We start from the raw sequence: 15494 nt of genomic DNA on the forward strand, positions 1-15494 counted from the left end.
AATACACGCTGAGTCACACACACACACACACACACACACACACACACACACACATACACACAGTCAGAGCCTCATAGCTCACCTCTTTGAGGCTAAAGGGAGAAATTGATAACTACAAGTTCTATGTTTTGTTTTCTTTTCATGTCTTGCTCCTCCTCCTCTTTCTTTTAAGTTTGATCATCATTGTTTCTCCTTTCTTCCTCCTCTTTCATTCATCTCCACTCATCTGCAACATTTATCCCTGTTTTCTCTTTACTTCTTCCCCTGCCTCCTCCTCCTCCCCTCATTTTTAAGGCAACTATAAAGAGATGTTGCAGAAACATGACTGACAGAAACCGTCTTCTCTCCCTTTTCTCCACCACCACCTCCCCACTTCTCCTCACGTCCTCCCTCCATCCTCCCATCAGACTGATGAACTGTGAGTAGGGGGCACAGCAGAGGCCAAACATTCTTGGTTCCTGAGCCAATGCTCAGCTGGAGAGCACTCACACACAACACACACACGCACGCACGCACACGCACGCACGCACGCACGCACGCACACACACACACACACACACACACACACACACACACACACACACACACACACACACATCCATCCATCCCAGCCCTGTGCTGGTCCAGAACCGAGTTTGACAGAGAGAAACGCTGCTCCCGGGGTTCACCGGTTTGTCTGAACAATAACAAATAACAGGAAGCAAAGGACAGAGGGTGTAGAGAGATGTGCGGGACCCCCCCCCCCCCCTCTCTCTTTGTCTCTCTGTCTCTCTCTTACTCAAATACACACTTAACTTAATCAGAGGGAAAGACTGGAGATGTGGATCGACCCAAACACGCCCCCAGGGTAAAATAAAAAGTAGATGGGGGCGATGGAGGAGATAGGTGTGCTGTACGGGCTGGTGACATCATACTTTTAACATCCCGAAGGCGCGGTCATGACGTGACCCATAAAAAAACGACATGCAGATCAGGGAGAGAGAAACACCCCCTGCACCTCTGATGCTTTAGCCGTTTACCAATTAAGGCTCTCACTGTGGAGGACTGGGTGAGAGAGAGAGATCGAGGACACGCAGAGCTAGAAAAGAGCAAAAGAGCGGAGGGACTATCTCTTTCTTTCCTTTACGACACCAGTAAAACCAGTACACCCATTTCCCCCACCGGGACTACGCCTGGGGAGGGAGGTCCGGGACCTCGGTGCAGCACACACGCACACACCAGCGCGCACGCAAACACACCCTCTGTGACCAAAGTAAGGGCAGGCATCTGCGCGCACTGACTGAGCGGACCGGAGAGACACCGGACGCACACTTCAAGATCTCAGCCTACAACGCACATGTAAGTTCCGTCCCGCTGTGGACATGTCGGTGTGTGGTGAGTGGCTTGACGTTGTGGGACGTTTACTTTCTGATGCTTGTCTTCACTAAACTCTTCGTATGAGTTGTGTCGGGGTGACTGTGGTCCAGGCTGCGCGCTTTGAACGGGTGTCGTGAAGCTTTCTGTCATGTATGATGATGTGTGACAGCTCTGCGAGGCTGTTTGGACCCGTTGGAGCTGGGGTCCGCTGCTCTCGCCGGGTGGCCTGCAGCTGCGTGCGGTGCGCCACGCCTCACGCACCACTAACTTCTCCCACGTCTCGGCAGCTTTTCGGTTCATGGCTCTGGTGCCGTCACTGATATTTCGGTCATGTAGCGTCTGACAGCGCGGTGAGCATCAGATGACTTTAACGTGGATGTAGCCACAAGCTGGAGCTCATCCACCCATCCTACTTCATTCCTTCAGTTCGTTTAATGGGCTGTTGCGCACGACATTCCCCGTGCACGGCAGCGGCAGCAGCATCTGACCTGAGCATCTCCCGGTTGTTACATTTAGGGGATCCACACCAAATAAGGTAATAAACGGACACTGACTGCACTGGAGCTCTTTACCGGCGGGCCGAGTGGTGGCCGCTTGCGCCCTCCGCCGCCGGCAGCGGGTCTCACATCGCGAGAACAGGAGGTTGGTCCTGGACGTTTGCAACATATTTAACTGCGGCTCTTCTCTTGGAATAGATGACAGGGTCTTAACTTGATTTCACTGTTACCGAAGGGAAAACGCTGCAGAAACCTGCACCTCGTCCCATTTCTAAGTATTTAAGTTTTAATGACATGTCTGGTGAATCCAAGCTGAAGGGGGGTATGGTGTTCCATGTTTGGGGTGGGGACACAGCAGCAGAGTAAGTAGTCCCAGTAATGTTTTAACTCCTTTACACTACATAACTGACTGCAATCTTAACAAAATATTTCTTTAAAGACATATACTTACACTCAAACAGCTCACCTAAAGTGTGTGTTTGATTCACAAAGCAGAAAAATACAAAGAATGAACAAAAGTAAACATGTTCTATCCATTTTATTCAAACGTGTTTCTATTTTGCAAATCAAACGCATGTCTCAGTTGAGTGATTTGAGTGCACAGTGAGTGTTTTCTGTATAACACAGGTTAGGACAAAATGATCCCGTTGATGACAGTAGGCCTGTGGGCAGTGAAAGTGACAGAAAAAAAAAAAAAAGAAAAAAAAAAGAGCCAACAAGGCAGTTCTGGAGGTTTCACCCCTCTGAAGCCAAACCACACATCACATTCTTCATCCTTATAGAACAAAAAAAAAAAAAAAAAAAAATCATCTTTCTTTGCTATTTATGCCAGAGGCGCAGTATTTTGTGAACCTCCAGTTACGATAGTGTGGAAAAATAAGAGATAGGAAAGAATAACATGTAACCGTACAAACACAGTATTTTTTTATAGGGCGGAGAGCAGAAAATGTGGGTCCCACACACTGAAAGAAAAGACAAACGTGCAAAATATTTGGAAAGTTTCTGAGTTATTTCAGAAAGACTCAGGGGAGCATAGGATTGTTTTTATGCACATCATGTTGAGTCTCGTCTGACAGTAAATGTAAGGGCTGCTGCAGAATCTGTCCTCATGTGACTGGACCAATCACTGCATCAGGTAAATGTAATGAGGCAAAATGAGTCCTGTACATTCCTGCACACCCGTCAGTTAAAACAACAGAGAAAATAGCTTCTTTTTATGTTCGGATGTTAGAGGTGAAATGACTGTAAGTTTGACCAACAATGTGGGAAAGATTTCAATGCCTTGTTGCAGCTTTTTGGGTACATGCTGTTAATGAAGCTGTGATGAAGAGAAAAGAAATGTGCTCCTGTAGACAGTGTAGATGTAAACATGCAGACCAAGCGTGTCCTTATGTGACACGTCTTGGCCTGTTTTCACCCAGCAGGTGCCACCTAACACACACACACACACGCACATGCACTGTCTGCAGGAAACTAAGGGGAAAGCCATGGGTTTGCTGTAATCTGTGTATCTGACTTGCTGTCTCCCCACACCAGCTTGTGTGTATGGCAAGTGGTTTGAGGCGTTGCATGCAGTCTACATCTGACTTCCCGTCCCTTGTTCTGCACTGCTCGACTTGTGGTTGATCACTGCGGTGAGCGATGTTGAGAAGCTGGTGGCATCACAGGCTGGTGCTGTAATAACAGAAGTCCATACTTATCTCGTCAAATATATATCAAATCCAATCTGACTGTGTCTAATTCACTGTAAAATATACACAACAGGTTGTCTGTTAAGTGGCGGTGGTGTGCTGGAGAAGGAGAGGTGTAGGACCCAAATAAAAGAGCTTTATTGATTCTTCCTGGGATCACCAGGGCACAAAGAAAAATACAAAATAAGAAAGTCACAGGTCACATAGGTTAGCTAATGCTCCAAGAAGGACAGGCGGTACATATAGACAGGGGAACAGAACTAATCAAATACAGGTGAAACTAATTAGGTAAATTAACATAAAGGTGCTGAGGAACACAAGAGGGGGAAAACAGGAACTGAAAACAAAATAGGAGTCCTCAGCGGGAAGTCCGAAAGGGAATCATGAGACTGTCAGATTTTGTAGCAGTCATGTTAAGCTGCTTCTCTGATGTGTAATATGGTTAAAAGCAGCAAATACACTCTCATCATTGCATTTGCTCTTTAAAGTAAACCCTTCATCTGTCAGGCTTTGACAGAAATGCCAAAGGAAGACTTAACTTTGTACTCCACCCTTTTGGTTTCATGTCATTCTCTTGATCCAGGAAGTGAAGCTCATGCTGTTCATTGTAAGCTTTAGCAAACATCCCCATGTGTTAGGGAAATATGAAATAACAGTGCAGGATTTAGCTTGATTACTCACCTTGCCTTTGGCTTTGGTTCAGTTTCTCAAAACCTTAATAACGCCGAGACTTTTCATTGCAGAAAGATTTTTTCATTCATTTTACTTGATCAGATCATACTTTTGCAGGCAGGATCTTAGGATCTTTGGAGTAACTTTACTGACTTTGCTTTGCTTTAGAAAAAAGCTTTGTGTTGCCACAAGATAATCTGTACAAGTAAAAGTCCTGCATCCAAAATTAGTATTAGCAAAATCCATTTAAATGTCTCTAAAGGACAAACACTGATTAACTAGAAACACCCCTTTATTGTATTGTATCACTGGATAGCATTATTTAATGTACTATTCCTATGTGCAACTGGTTTTTGGTTGCGTGCTAAGTAGTTTAATAGAAAAGCACTGCATCATATTTTGAAGCTCTTAATATAATTTAACAAACGTAAAACAATTAGTTGAGCAAAATATACATGTACTTGATGAAATGTACTTACACCCCCCTCATTTTATGAATTCTTTGGTTTTAGAATAGTGCTGCCGTTATTTTGTATGTAAAGATACTGTTTTGTTAATTAAGTATAGACAGGATATGTGGGTGCGGTATCAGTCGGTGTTTGATGAAGACATATGAAAACATGTCAGTGACATTCAGCATATGAAGGAAAATAAGAGGAAGCGATGAAGAAGAGCCAGTTAAATTTTGAAAAGCAAAGATGGCAGGAGAACTTGAGAAGAGTGTGATGTCCAAAACAGTGCAGAGAAAAAAAAAAAGTGAGAAATGTAATGCTGTAAATAGTCACTAGAGGGAGCCAGATGACAAAGCAGAGAGATCAAAGGTGCTTTCAGATCCTGATTTGACGTGTCCTGGACTTGGTCTGTTCTCTGTGTCCCCGCCCTGCGTTTTGTCTCTGGTTTACTGGGTAAATTCCACTGAAACAATAGATGCTACAGAGTCAATATTTCATCCGTTTTCTCAGCTTATTATTATTGTGCTTTGTGAAGTTCAGTATGAGGTGAATCAGTGGAGGATCCATTCGCTTCCAGCTTCTTCTGTCTGTGTCTTAGATGCCTCACTTTTTCCCAGTAAACACTGTTAATCTGCTCTGCTTTGATGCTGCCACTGTTGTCATAATTTGACACTTTAATTGTGGCCAAAGTGTGTAAATAGTTGTCACAGTTTTATATGCAATGATAATTGTGAAATGGAGCAAATGACTCAACTAGAGGGACCAGGACCCGTTTAAACCATCGAAATCTATTGTTGTATTGTTTTCAGGATTAATAGGACTCTTTTATTGGGGTGTTATTAAGGCTGGGGGCTCCAGGGCCGTTATGGGGGTGAGGGGCATTCCTCAAATTCCCCCTTGACCAGACACAAACACAAAGGCAGAGCATTCTTGATGGCTGCTGGCCACTGTGGCTTCTGGCACTGAGCTCCTTATTTAGTCAAAAAAAGCTGCAGAGTCACATCTCTGCCTCTGCCTTTACAGCCACTGCTGTTCTGTTGCCCACAGAAAGAAATATCAGAAGACATGACGTGTGTGAGATTTCCGAAATAGATCTGTGAAATAGTTGTAGGAGTCAGATTAAAGGAGAATTCCAGAGATTTTGTGCTGCACTTTTATAAAGTTGTAAATCCTACATATGATTGATTTGAAAAGAATGCACAAAATTGAAACACCAGAAGTTGAATCATCCTGACTTTTTGTTTTTTGTTTCTGTGTCCTGTGAGTTAAGCTTAAAAATGGCTGTATCCTACATTTCCCATGATGCAACTCATATGAGATGCAAAGTCATAACGTCATGTCCAGACAAATGTCTTCCTGAGGTTTATATTTCATTTACTGTAATAAATTTAAACCTTCAGGAGCGCAGATAAACAATTACAGAGCAAGCACAGAAAAAAACTACAACTCCCATAAATGAAAAATTACAAGCAGACCAGTGCAGGTGGAGTCACAACTTGATTTCAACCATGTACCCAAAACACTCTCCTGTAAAGTTATTTTTGTAGTTTTCTAGCTGTAACATCTGCCGTTTAATCCTCTCTGACTGACACCAAGGAATTATGGGGCACAAATAGATATTAAATAAACAACATTGGTTCATATAAAAAATACTAAACATATGAATCTTCCAAGGCTGGATTCTGTTGTTTTCACAGGCCTTTAAATGGTCATTTAAAGTCTGTTTCCCAGGGGCTTCCTCTTTACATACAACCAGAGCAGAAATGACCTTATTATAATGTTTATCTGTTCACTGCCTGTCCCCTCGCGTCAAACTGTGTCTCTAATGCTCTAGGAAACCTGAGGACAGATGTCTTTTTGACGCATTCGAGGAAGCATCCGTCAAAGAACTTTAACTGAAACGAAAGGAAATTACCAAACAAACCAGCCCACCCCTTTACATTTTAGTTACATTTTGAGAAACTGCCTGCAGCAATAAAAGCCCAGCCTGTCACTGGGACATTACAACATGCAGGCTCAATGTGTGATTTCATCTGGCTGCAGCACAGACAGGAGGCTACAGCAGGTGTCTGGCTGAGCTGCAGCACAGGCACAGCACACAGCACAGTGTCATCAACATGGCACACACACACACACACACACACACATGCATGCATATAAATGCAGAAACCGAGGCTGCAGACTTAGAAAATTTAAACACACTGTACATGTTTGCACACAACCTCACAGAAACAGAAAGCTCAACAGACACAAACAAACAGAGACTTTATGAGGAGTCTCTGATGCCCACAACCCCCCTGGATATCTCTAAGATTTATTTCACTGCCTCCAGGGACCTACAAACATGAACCTCAGATGGAGCCCATATTCTCACAGGGACCCTGAACATGGGCCTTTCCTCTCTGGATATCTGGGACATAGTGTCACTGTGTTTCTCCTGCTCAGAAAACAACCCATGTTTCCTTAGCAGCTACAGGATTACGGCACAAATGATGGGATGGGACATGATCAGGGACGAATCGGGGCTGAGAGTCAGGGAGTCTTGTGTTTTGGAACATATTATATCTTTGCACTGTGCTGCTGGTAAAAGCCCTGACCTTGTTTACAATCTCTGGAGGCTGCAGCTCTTTATCTGCAAGACAAATAGAGAAAATCAATTAAAACACTTTAACAGTTCCTGTCAGTCCGGATTGGATAAAACACATTGACTCTAGGATTCTGTTTCAAATGGCTGTGAGGTTGGACTAATCAAAAGAGTGCCAAGCCCTGGACTTACTTTTTTGTTTGTTTTTTGTTTTTTTGTTTTTTTTTAATGTGCTGAGTAATATGCTGAAGTGTACTTCTCCCTCTGTTGTCCTAACCCCACAGGTTTCCAATATTCAGAGGCATGTTCTGCTAAAGTACGTTAGATCATTCTTAAACTGGGAGTCTTTATCTCTGTGCTGGATCTGGCTGCTTGTGCGAACATATCGCTTGTACCATCAGTTTCATGCAAAAAACAGCTTTCCGGTGCCATAACCACCTCCTTTCTTTGCAAAATTGCTGTCTCCAGGCTATAAGTCACTCTGTCCTGTTCACTCATTCCTTTCTTTTCTCTTCTCTCAAACACAGACGAGCTTAAAAGTGAGTGAGAGAAAGAGGGAGCGGCCACGCGCAGTTGAGCAGACTCCACCCAGAGGAACGCCAGCGAACCGAGAGACAGCCGAGACCATAAAAATGAGTGGTTCCCACCCCCGGCTCCACCAGAGCGCCGCGCCCGCTCCTAACGCTCTCTCCACGGACAAGGACGCCGAAATGCCCGCCACGGAGAAGGACCTGGCCGAGGATGCGCCGTGGAAGAAGATCCAGCAGAACACCTTCACCCGATGGTGCAATGAGCACCTGAAATGCGTCAACAAGAGGATCGGCAACTTGCAGACGGACCTCAGCGATGGGCTACGGCTCATCGGGCTCCTGGAGGTCCTGTCCCAGAAGAAGATGTTCAGAAAGTACAACCAGAGGCCCACCTTCCGCCAGATGCAGCTGGAGAACGTGTCGGTGGCTCTGGAGTTCCTGGACAAGGAGAACATCAAGCTGGTGTCTATAGGTGGGTCAGATAAATCTCTAATGACTGAGTGCAGGAATGTGCGCTGTGGTTTAGAAAGTGTCCTCTAACACATCTCCACCTCCACACAAGTGGCGTCTCTTCTCCCCTCTGTTGCTGTTTGTGCGTCAATGTGCGGTTTTCTAACTTGAGTGGTGCAAAACAGCCGCTAAATTGCACTTCGGTGTCCTGAAGTGGTTTAATTTAAAGAGCAGCGCATGTGTGCAGGCCTGCGCTGTCGCTTAGGGAATAAAGTTGAGCATGTTGCGGCCCAGTATAAAAAAATTTCGCTTTTTTAAAGGAAAACGGTACAAACACGTGTGTCCACTTTTTATTCTGAGGTCTGAAGGGTGGTTTGGGATTAGGGGAAGCTGCTGGGGTTGGGAACAGGAGTGTGTTTTCAGTGAGGGACCAGGCATTTCTCCAGTGTCCAGGGGTGTAGAGCTTGTCCCCCAGGCTGTCCAGATTTGAGGCATGTTGCTTTCAGGGGAGAACTAACTGAGCGGGGGGGGCCCTAGGCTTCCTCTGCTCCCCTGTTGCCTGAGCTGGGCTAGGCCGGTCTGAGCCAAACTCTGTGGGCCAGGATGTAATTCAGGCCTAGTAAGAGAGGAGAGCTGATCCTGTACACACACACACACACACACACACATACAGACAGAGACACTGGGCTATTGTCTGTGCTCATGTCGTGCAGTGGGCTGGAGCTGGGTCTCCACAGCATTAGATGGGACTTGGCTCACACTTGGTGACATAAAACTGGCTTTAATGAGCTTTGCCTACATGCAGCTGGTGATTCAACACTGGTGATTCTGCAGTGGTTTAACAAACTGTGGGTGCATTGAAACTTGTTTTCTGCTCATTCTTGTGTTGTGTTATCACCATCTCCCCCAATACAAATTATATCACCTCACTGCAGTGAATAAAAGGCTCTTAATAGAGTTGGTCCTGAATTGCTCATAGCTGAGTGCGTTCACCCTCCCCACACCTGGAGTAAAGACAGACATCAGTGCTCCTGTCTCAGACAGAGCCTTTATCAACAGAGAGTCTGTGGTTTGAAACAAAGGAAGAGGTTTGCGAGTCTGTGTGAGTCAGACCTGGGTGAGTCCCTGTCATCTCTTGGGGAGGGGGGGGGATCTGGCTCACTTCATGGTTACCACACACGTTCCAGGTGAGGTGGCACTGTCAAACACAACAGTACCCTAAACTTCATCTCAGCAGGGAGGAAGAGGTGGAGCCGCTGTGAACAGATGAGAATCACCCCATCAGCAGACTGTGTTTGTCAAGGGTGGCTGTGGTTGGCAAAATCAGATGGCATATTTGCAAATGGATCTGTCTCCACTCTGCCTCTGAAATGTTTTCTATATTGAAAGGTTCATTAGTGCCATGGACATCTCACTCATCCCTGCGGTTTTCTGATCTTGATGCAGCTGATTCTGCATTTCATGAAACAATGCACTGCTGGTATTCAGGGCGCAGTACCAGGCACCAGTGAGCCATCCTCTTCAGCGCTGTCTGTCTGTGGTCCAGCTGACTCACCCTCATCCTAGCTGCGCCTTCTGAGTCATTTAATCTGAAGATGAGAGAGGAGGCCGCTCTTCTCTTTTACTTCCTCCTTTGAAAGCAGAAAATGGGCACACCCAGCCAAGCAACCTTCGCCACAAATTACCAAACTGCTATCACTGCCCAGCACAACGCATGAGGTCTCTCCCTCTTTCTTTCGTCTTATCCGCTTGCTCTCCTCCCATTTTCCTCCACCCAATTACTTTGACCTCAGACTCAATTTCACTGCGTTTTCTTCAGTTTCATTCGTTTTCCTAATTGATGACTTTTGAGTTTTTGTGTGGGCTCTTGATGGACACACCTCTTTCATTTCTCCTTTTACTTTGCTAAAACTGGAGAAGTATTGATACGCAGCAGTACCAGCTGTATCATGAATTACTCAAGAGAAACAAGTCATTTGCTCTGCTGTAAAAGCCATAACGGCCCCAGCAGAGAGTCTGGAACACAATACACTATTAAATAAAGCAACACGCCTCACATTTGAGAAGCTGGAACCAGCACATGTTTGTCATTTGTGCTTGACAAATAACTAAATGTAAAGTTTAACATTTTGAGAAATAGGTGCATTCACTATGTCTATTGAGACATGTATTTTCTCTTTTTCCCCACTTGGGTTTTTGAGTAAATTGAAATGAGATATTAATTAGTTAATTTAGTTAAGATTGTGTTATCTTTGGACAAAGTTAGCTGGTTCCCCTTGTTTCCAGTCTCTGTGCTAAGCCAAGCCTACATGTCCTGGCTGTAGCTTCATTTCTGCTGCACAGATGTGAGAGTGGTATCCATCTTCTCACATCACTTAGGAAAGCAAATAAGGTTCATAAAATGTCAAACTGTTGTTTTACATGATTGAATATCCAAATAGTTGGAGTCGAATTCTCTCTGAACTAATTATTTCAAGCCTAAGATGGACAACGTTACTGTAACAGGGCTGTTGTTTAATATTAACACAACCAAACTGTTGCTGTCACGTGACATGGATCGACTCTTGTTACCATGTCGGATCGTTCTGCAGGGTGTGAAGCTAAAGAACCTCATCGGTTAATGGACTCAACTCTACCTTTCACTATATCCTCCCATTCAGAGCACAGTCTGTAGATTAGTGTTCGCTCTAAGGAGGTTTTGACCAAACAAAATCTGCCTCTCTCTTTTGATAAAACCCCACATGACCTGGCACCGGTAGCAGACACATGATCGGTGATGAAGCCAGAGGAGAGCTCACTTGTGTTCAGTCACAGCTGAAGTGAGAAGGCTGCCACCTAGTAGCCAGTGGAGTCAATGAGTGGAGAGACTAACTAAAATAGCTCAGGGGCTTCTTTATGTGACGCCTCATCACGTTCAGTGACTGCAGCAAAAATAACTTTAAACTTTAAATCCTGATTAATGTGAGGACGTTCCTTTTGATGTGCATGTGTTTATGTGCATATTCCACTGTGCTCATCACACCCATGTTTGAGTAAGCTCAATCATGTCATTTGGCATCGTCCTGTTTATGTGGGCGTGTGATGAAGCTTTAAAAAACACTAGTTGTTGGGAAGATTCAGGGTGTTTTTGGTAATTAAATAATGTTGTCTGTGCAGACATTTGTTCTGTATCAGCTTTTTGTCCGTTCGCAGCCCATCCCAGATTTTAAAACCCTTAAAAAAAAAAAAAAAAAAATCTACTCTTGACTGAGCCTGTGTGGATTTTCTGAAGCAGTAAGATGCCAGCGGTTGTGCCAGACTTTGTCATCCACACAGGCAGGACGTGAAATAAACAGAGCTGTGGTGCAACTTTGTACCTGGCTGCTGTCTTTGCCCGAAAGCAGACACATGCAAGTTGAGACAGACGCCTGTGTAGCAACAACCAGGCTCTCCCTTTGTCTCATTATTACATAATAAAGAGATGTGTTTTATGCTTTTTAATGGTAAATATCGTCATCATCCTCTTACAAATGACAAACAGTTGAATTCATAAGGCAAATAACTTGTCAGTTGTTAGTTATTTAACTAATTTTAATGCAAAATAAAAGACTTTTTTATGGTTCCAGGTTCTTAGATGTGAGAATTTGCTCTTTGTACTGGTCTTACGTTCGAGTAAACTTGATATTTTGAAGCAAGATGTTTAGTGACGCTTTTTGTCTAGTACAGGCATTTTCACTCATTTTGACAAATGTTAGTAAAGTATTGCTGCAAAACCAAAATTAGTCACGTTTCTGTATTTTTGCTGCAGGGACATTATTAGCAAATACTCCATGCTAATGCAATGCTAAACATGCTAAAGTAGCACAAGCAAATTAGAGGAACCGAGTCAGGCAAATACTTCACTTGTATCAGCTGCACAGAAAATCTTATTTAAATCCATTTGTCTTTGTTGAAAACTTACAGAATGTACTTTTAAGTGAAGGCAGGTTTCTGATGATATAGTCAGCAAGAGTGTCAGATACGAGAAATGGGTGGTGCATCTGTGAATAATCGGTCTACTGTGCAATTCCTTGAATGTATTTTTTATTTATGGTTGCAATAAGGGTTTGCCTGCAGGCTAGCTTAATGTGGTTTAGTTGTTGCAATTTTCTGATTGTGGGGGGGGCTGGTGTCTGTGTTGATGAAAATGACTGATTTATATCATGATATGTAAAAGTATATTGTGACACAGCAAAATCAAGATAGTTGTTATTGATGTGTCAGTTTCTGGCTCCAGCCACTGAAATAACAGACACATCAAGTCAGTTCAACACATTGACACAAAAACCTAATATAAATAAAATGATGTGCTAAATCAGTTCTGGTCATTAATTTACAGTCTTGCTCACCATGACCAAATAAAAACAGCGATACTGAAGAAACAGAGCTTCATCAAACATAATCAAAGCCTTGATAGCTGATTAGTTTCTGGCTCACTGGATATATTGACATTTCACCAAATGATGATATGAGCCTGAGATTTTTCTCTGGCCAGTGGAAACCAAAACAGAATGAATATTGGACTTTAAATTAATCAATTCACTAGAAACATGCTCAAAGTTCAAGCCACTGCAAACAAGTTCACCAAATTAACTTTATGTATCAGGGTCATGTGAATAACATCAGTTCGTGCAGGTTTAAACTACATGTTCCAGAGGAACTGCTCCTCGATTGCAGTGTCCTCAGATAATGAGAGAGAACAGAGAGCCACTGGAAAATATGTAGTTTGTTCATTGAGCGCATGCTTGTGTTAAGGATGTCATGCATCATCCTATGTAATCTTTCGTTTCCAGAAATGAGAAAAGAAGTGTGGCATGTGGCAGAGAGGAATGTTGGCCAGAGAGCAAGATAAGAGGAGTTCAGACACCCTGTTTGGTCAAAATGGATCCCTTCCTGCCAGCTCATTATCATTAGCACAACTTCCTGTCTGTACAGGCGAAAGGGGCCTGTTCAAGTGGACACTGAGGATTAGCAGAGTGTTTGTGTACATTCAGTACAGTGGTATATTCAGGCTATTAGATTACAGCAGAGTTGGAAACATGCCCGAACACCCAGTACCTCATATTCCGATTGAACCAGCAGACACAAAGCAACATATTTGGCAATTTATTCACAAAGTCCACAGTTGGTTGACATATTTAAATAAATTGCCTCCTTACATATGAACTTCAAGATGCTGCATGCTCACTGTTATTATGTTACAAGCTCTTACCTACAAACAGACACGGCCTGGATTCGTGTGCCAGAACCGTGTCTGGAGGGGATCTACTTTTCCAGACCTGAATTGTTATTGCCAGGCCAAGAGCTATCAATTACTTGGAATCCCAGACTCTGCTCTTATAGTTGATCATAGTTCTCAGATGTTTCCACGAAACAAACAGTTGATTAAAGCTGCCTGGTATTTATTAAAGCTTCTCATTCATCATTCTGTGCAGTGCCCGTGTCCTCCTCTCACCTCCCCAGCCTCTATCTGAGCCTCTCCCTCCTCGTCTCTCCCTGCTCTCTTTATGTTTTTCATTTTTCTTTCATTGCCTGTTTCTTTCCATCCTCATTCTTCTCTCTGTGTATCTGGTCTCCTCACTCAAATCATCATACCTCAGCCCATCCTCAGTGGGTGCTGCTGTCAGTGCAGGCTTTAAAAATGTCCCACACAGCAATTTTCCCTGCCTTTTTTTTTTTTTTTTTCTCCTCTTTTCTTCCTTGGCCCTACACCCCCTCCGCCTCCTTTCCCTTCCCCTGTCCTTTCCTCCCTCCTCCCTCTGTCTGTAACCAGAGCCCAGGGAATGGGAGGGCTGCCAAGATCCAGTTTGCTTCTGCCCTTTTAAGGCTAAAAAACCAGGAGGAACTTTTCTTCAGCTGAGGGAGTGAAGAGAAGGAGAGTGGAGGGAGGGAGGATGACTGGAAGGAGTAGAAGGGAAGAGGAGGAAGTGTAGTAGCTCCAGTGTGGTGTGTTTGCATGGAGAGGTGGGAGGGAAAGATGAGTGCTCCAGGTCAGAAGATTTTTAGCTTTGGGATGTTTGATGCTAAAAGTTGCATTCAGGCACAGTTTCAAAGCAGATGTTTCAAGCACATTCCATGTCCTGTACAGTTGTTTATCTTAGCTTCTTATTAAAGGAACATAACTGTAAAGCAGATGTTGTACAGGCTGCTATATTAGAACGTGTGTGAGAGAGAGATAAGGGCAGTGTGGAATGTGTGACATTTCCTTGCTGTGTTGTCTGACTGGGTTTTGGTCACTGCAACCACTCCCCATGTTTCCAGGCCTCCTTTCTCACTTCTGTGTGTGAGCGTGGGCACCATTGTGCTGCTTTTATGAATGTCTTAGATGTCTGCCAAAAGCAAATTTGTTCAGTATGTACAACTTATTATCCCAATTACTCACTGCTATCCATTATACATACAGAGCCTTAAAGAAAATGTTGTTTGGAGTGTATGATAATGGCTGGGGAAGAGACATTTAAAATGGATTCCATTAAAATAGAGTTAGCTCAGCACAGCTGCAATAACTAATACAGATTATTCCAATGCTAATGTTACTGAAATGAAAATGTAATTTTGATATAAATCCTTTAAATATTAGATTGTGACCAAGAAAAGTTCTTAACATAAGTTTATATTTGCTAAATAAACCTGACAAATTCATATTTGCGTTTCTGAACTGCAATGAATCCATCTGCAGTGTGCTAAAACACCACTTGGCAAACTTATCGTTTTAGTTATGTAACACGTATAGCACTAGCCCAGTCACACAAGCATTTAAACACATATTGACAACTGAATGAAACTGACATGCTTTATTTGCAGAAAGATTCATGGTCATGACTTGGGAAATAGATCTGTCCCCTGGCAGTCATGTGATTACTTTTTTTTTTTTTATATATATATCTTGCCATTATAAATAATGTATGAATAGATATAAAGATACTCTAAGTGATGACAGGTAAGGGCGAAACCTCAGGACTGTTTTGTCCTTCACCTAAGAAGATCTCCGGGTTAATCTGCTCCAGATTGTTGCAGCACAACCTGAATGTTGTGCAGAACCTTTCCCTCTTGTTATCGCACTATGCTGTTCTTTCTTTTCTGCCCTGCTCCCTCTTCCTCTCTTGAGAGGCTGGGATCAGGTCAGTCAGTCGGGTCAGGGGTTGTGATGAAGTCATAGGGGGGTGGGAGGCAGCAAGTCCAACAGATGAGTCATGGGAGTTTTGGGGGAAAAAAGAAACATCAGCCACAGACATACACGCTCT

General features: G+C 43.6%; 1 protein-coding gene across 5 annotated transcripts in view; it reads left to right on the top strand.

The window, feature by feature from the left end:
* The first annotated feature begins 1027 nt into the window (after positions 1-1027).
* Positions 1028-15494, top strand: part of flna (filamin A, alpha (actin binding protein 280)) — a 40200-nt gene continuing 25733 nt past the window's right edge. For 2 of the 5 annotated variants that reach the window (XM_026333193.2, XM_026333194.2), the window contains exons 1-2: positions 1028-1338; positions 7780-8254. In XM_026333193.2, coding sequence (XP_026188978.1) covers positions 7885-8254 — 370 coding nt within the window. In that variant the 5' untranslated portion in view covers positions 1028-1338; positions 7780-7884. Of the gene's footprint in view, positions 1339-7779; positions 8255-15494 lie in introns of those variants that run through there. The other 3 variants (XM_026333197.2, XM_026333196.2, XM_026333195.1) reach the window with 2 other exon arrangements.

This window comes from Mastacembelus armatus, chromosome 7 (assembly GCF_900324485.2).
Source record: "Mastacembelus armatus chromosome 7, fMasArm1.2, whole genome shotgun sequence".
Classification (NCBI taxonomy): domain Eukaryota; kingdom Metazoa; phylum Chordata; class Actinopteri; order Synbranchiformes; family Mastacembelidae; genus Mastacembelus; species Mastacembelus armatus.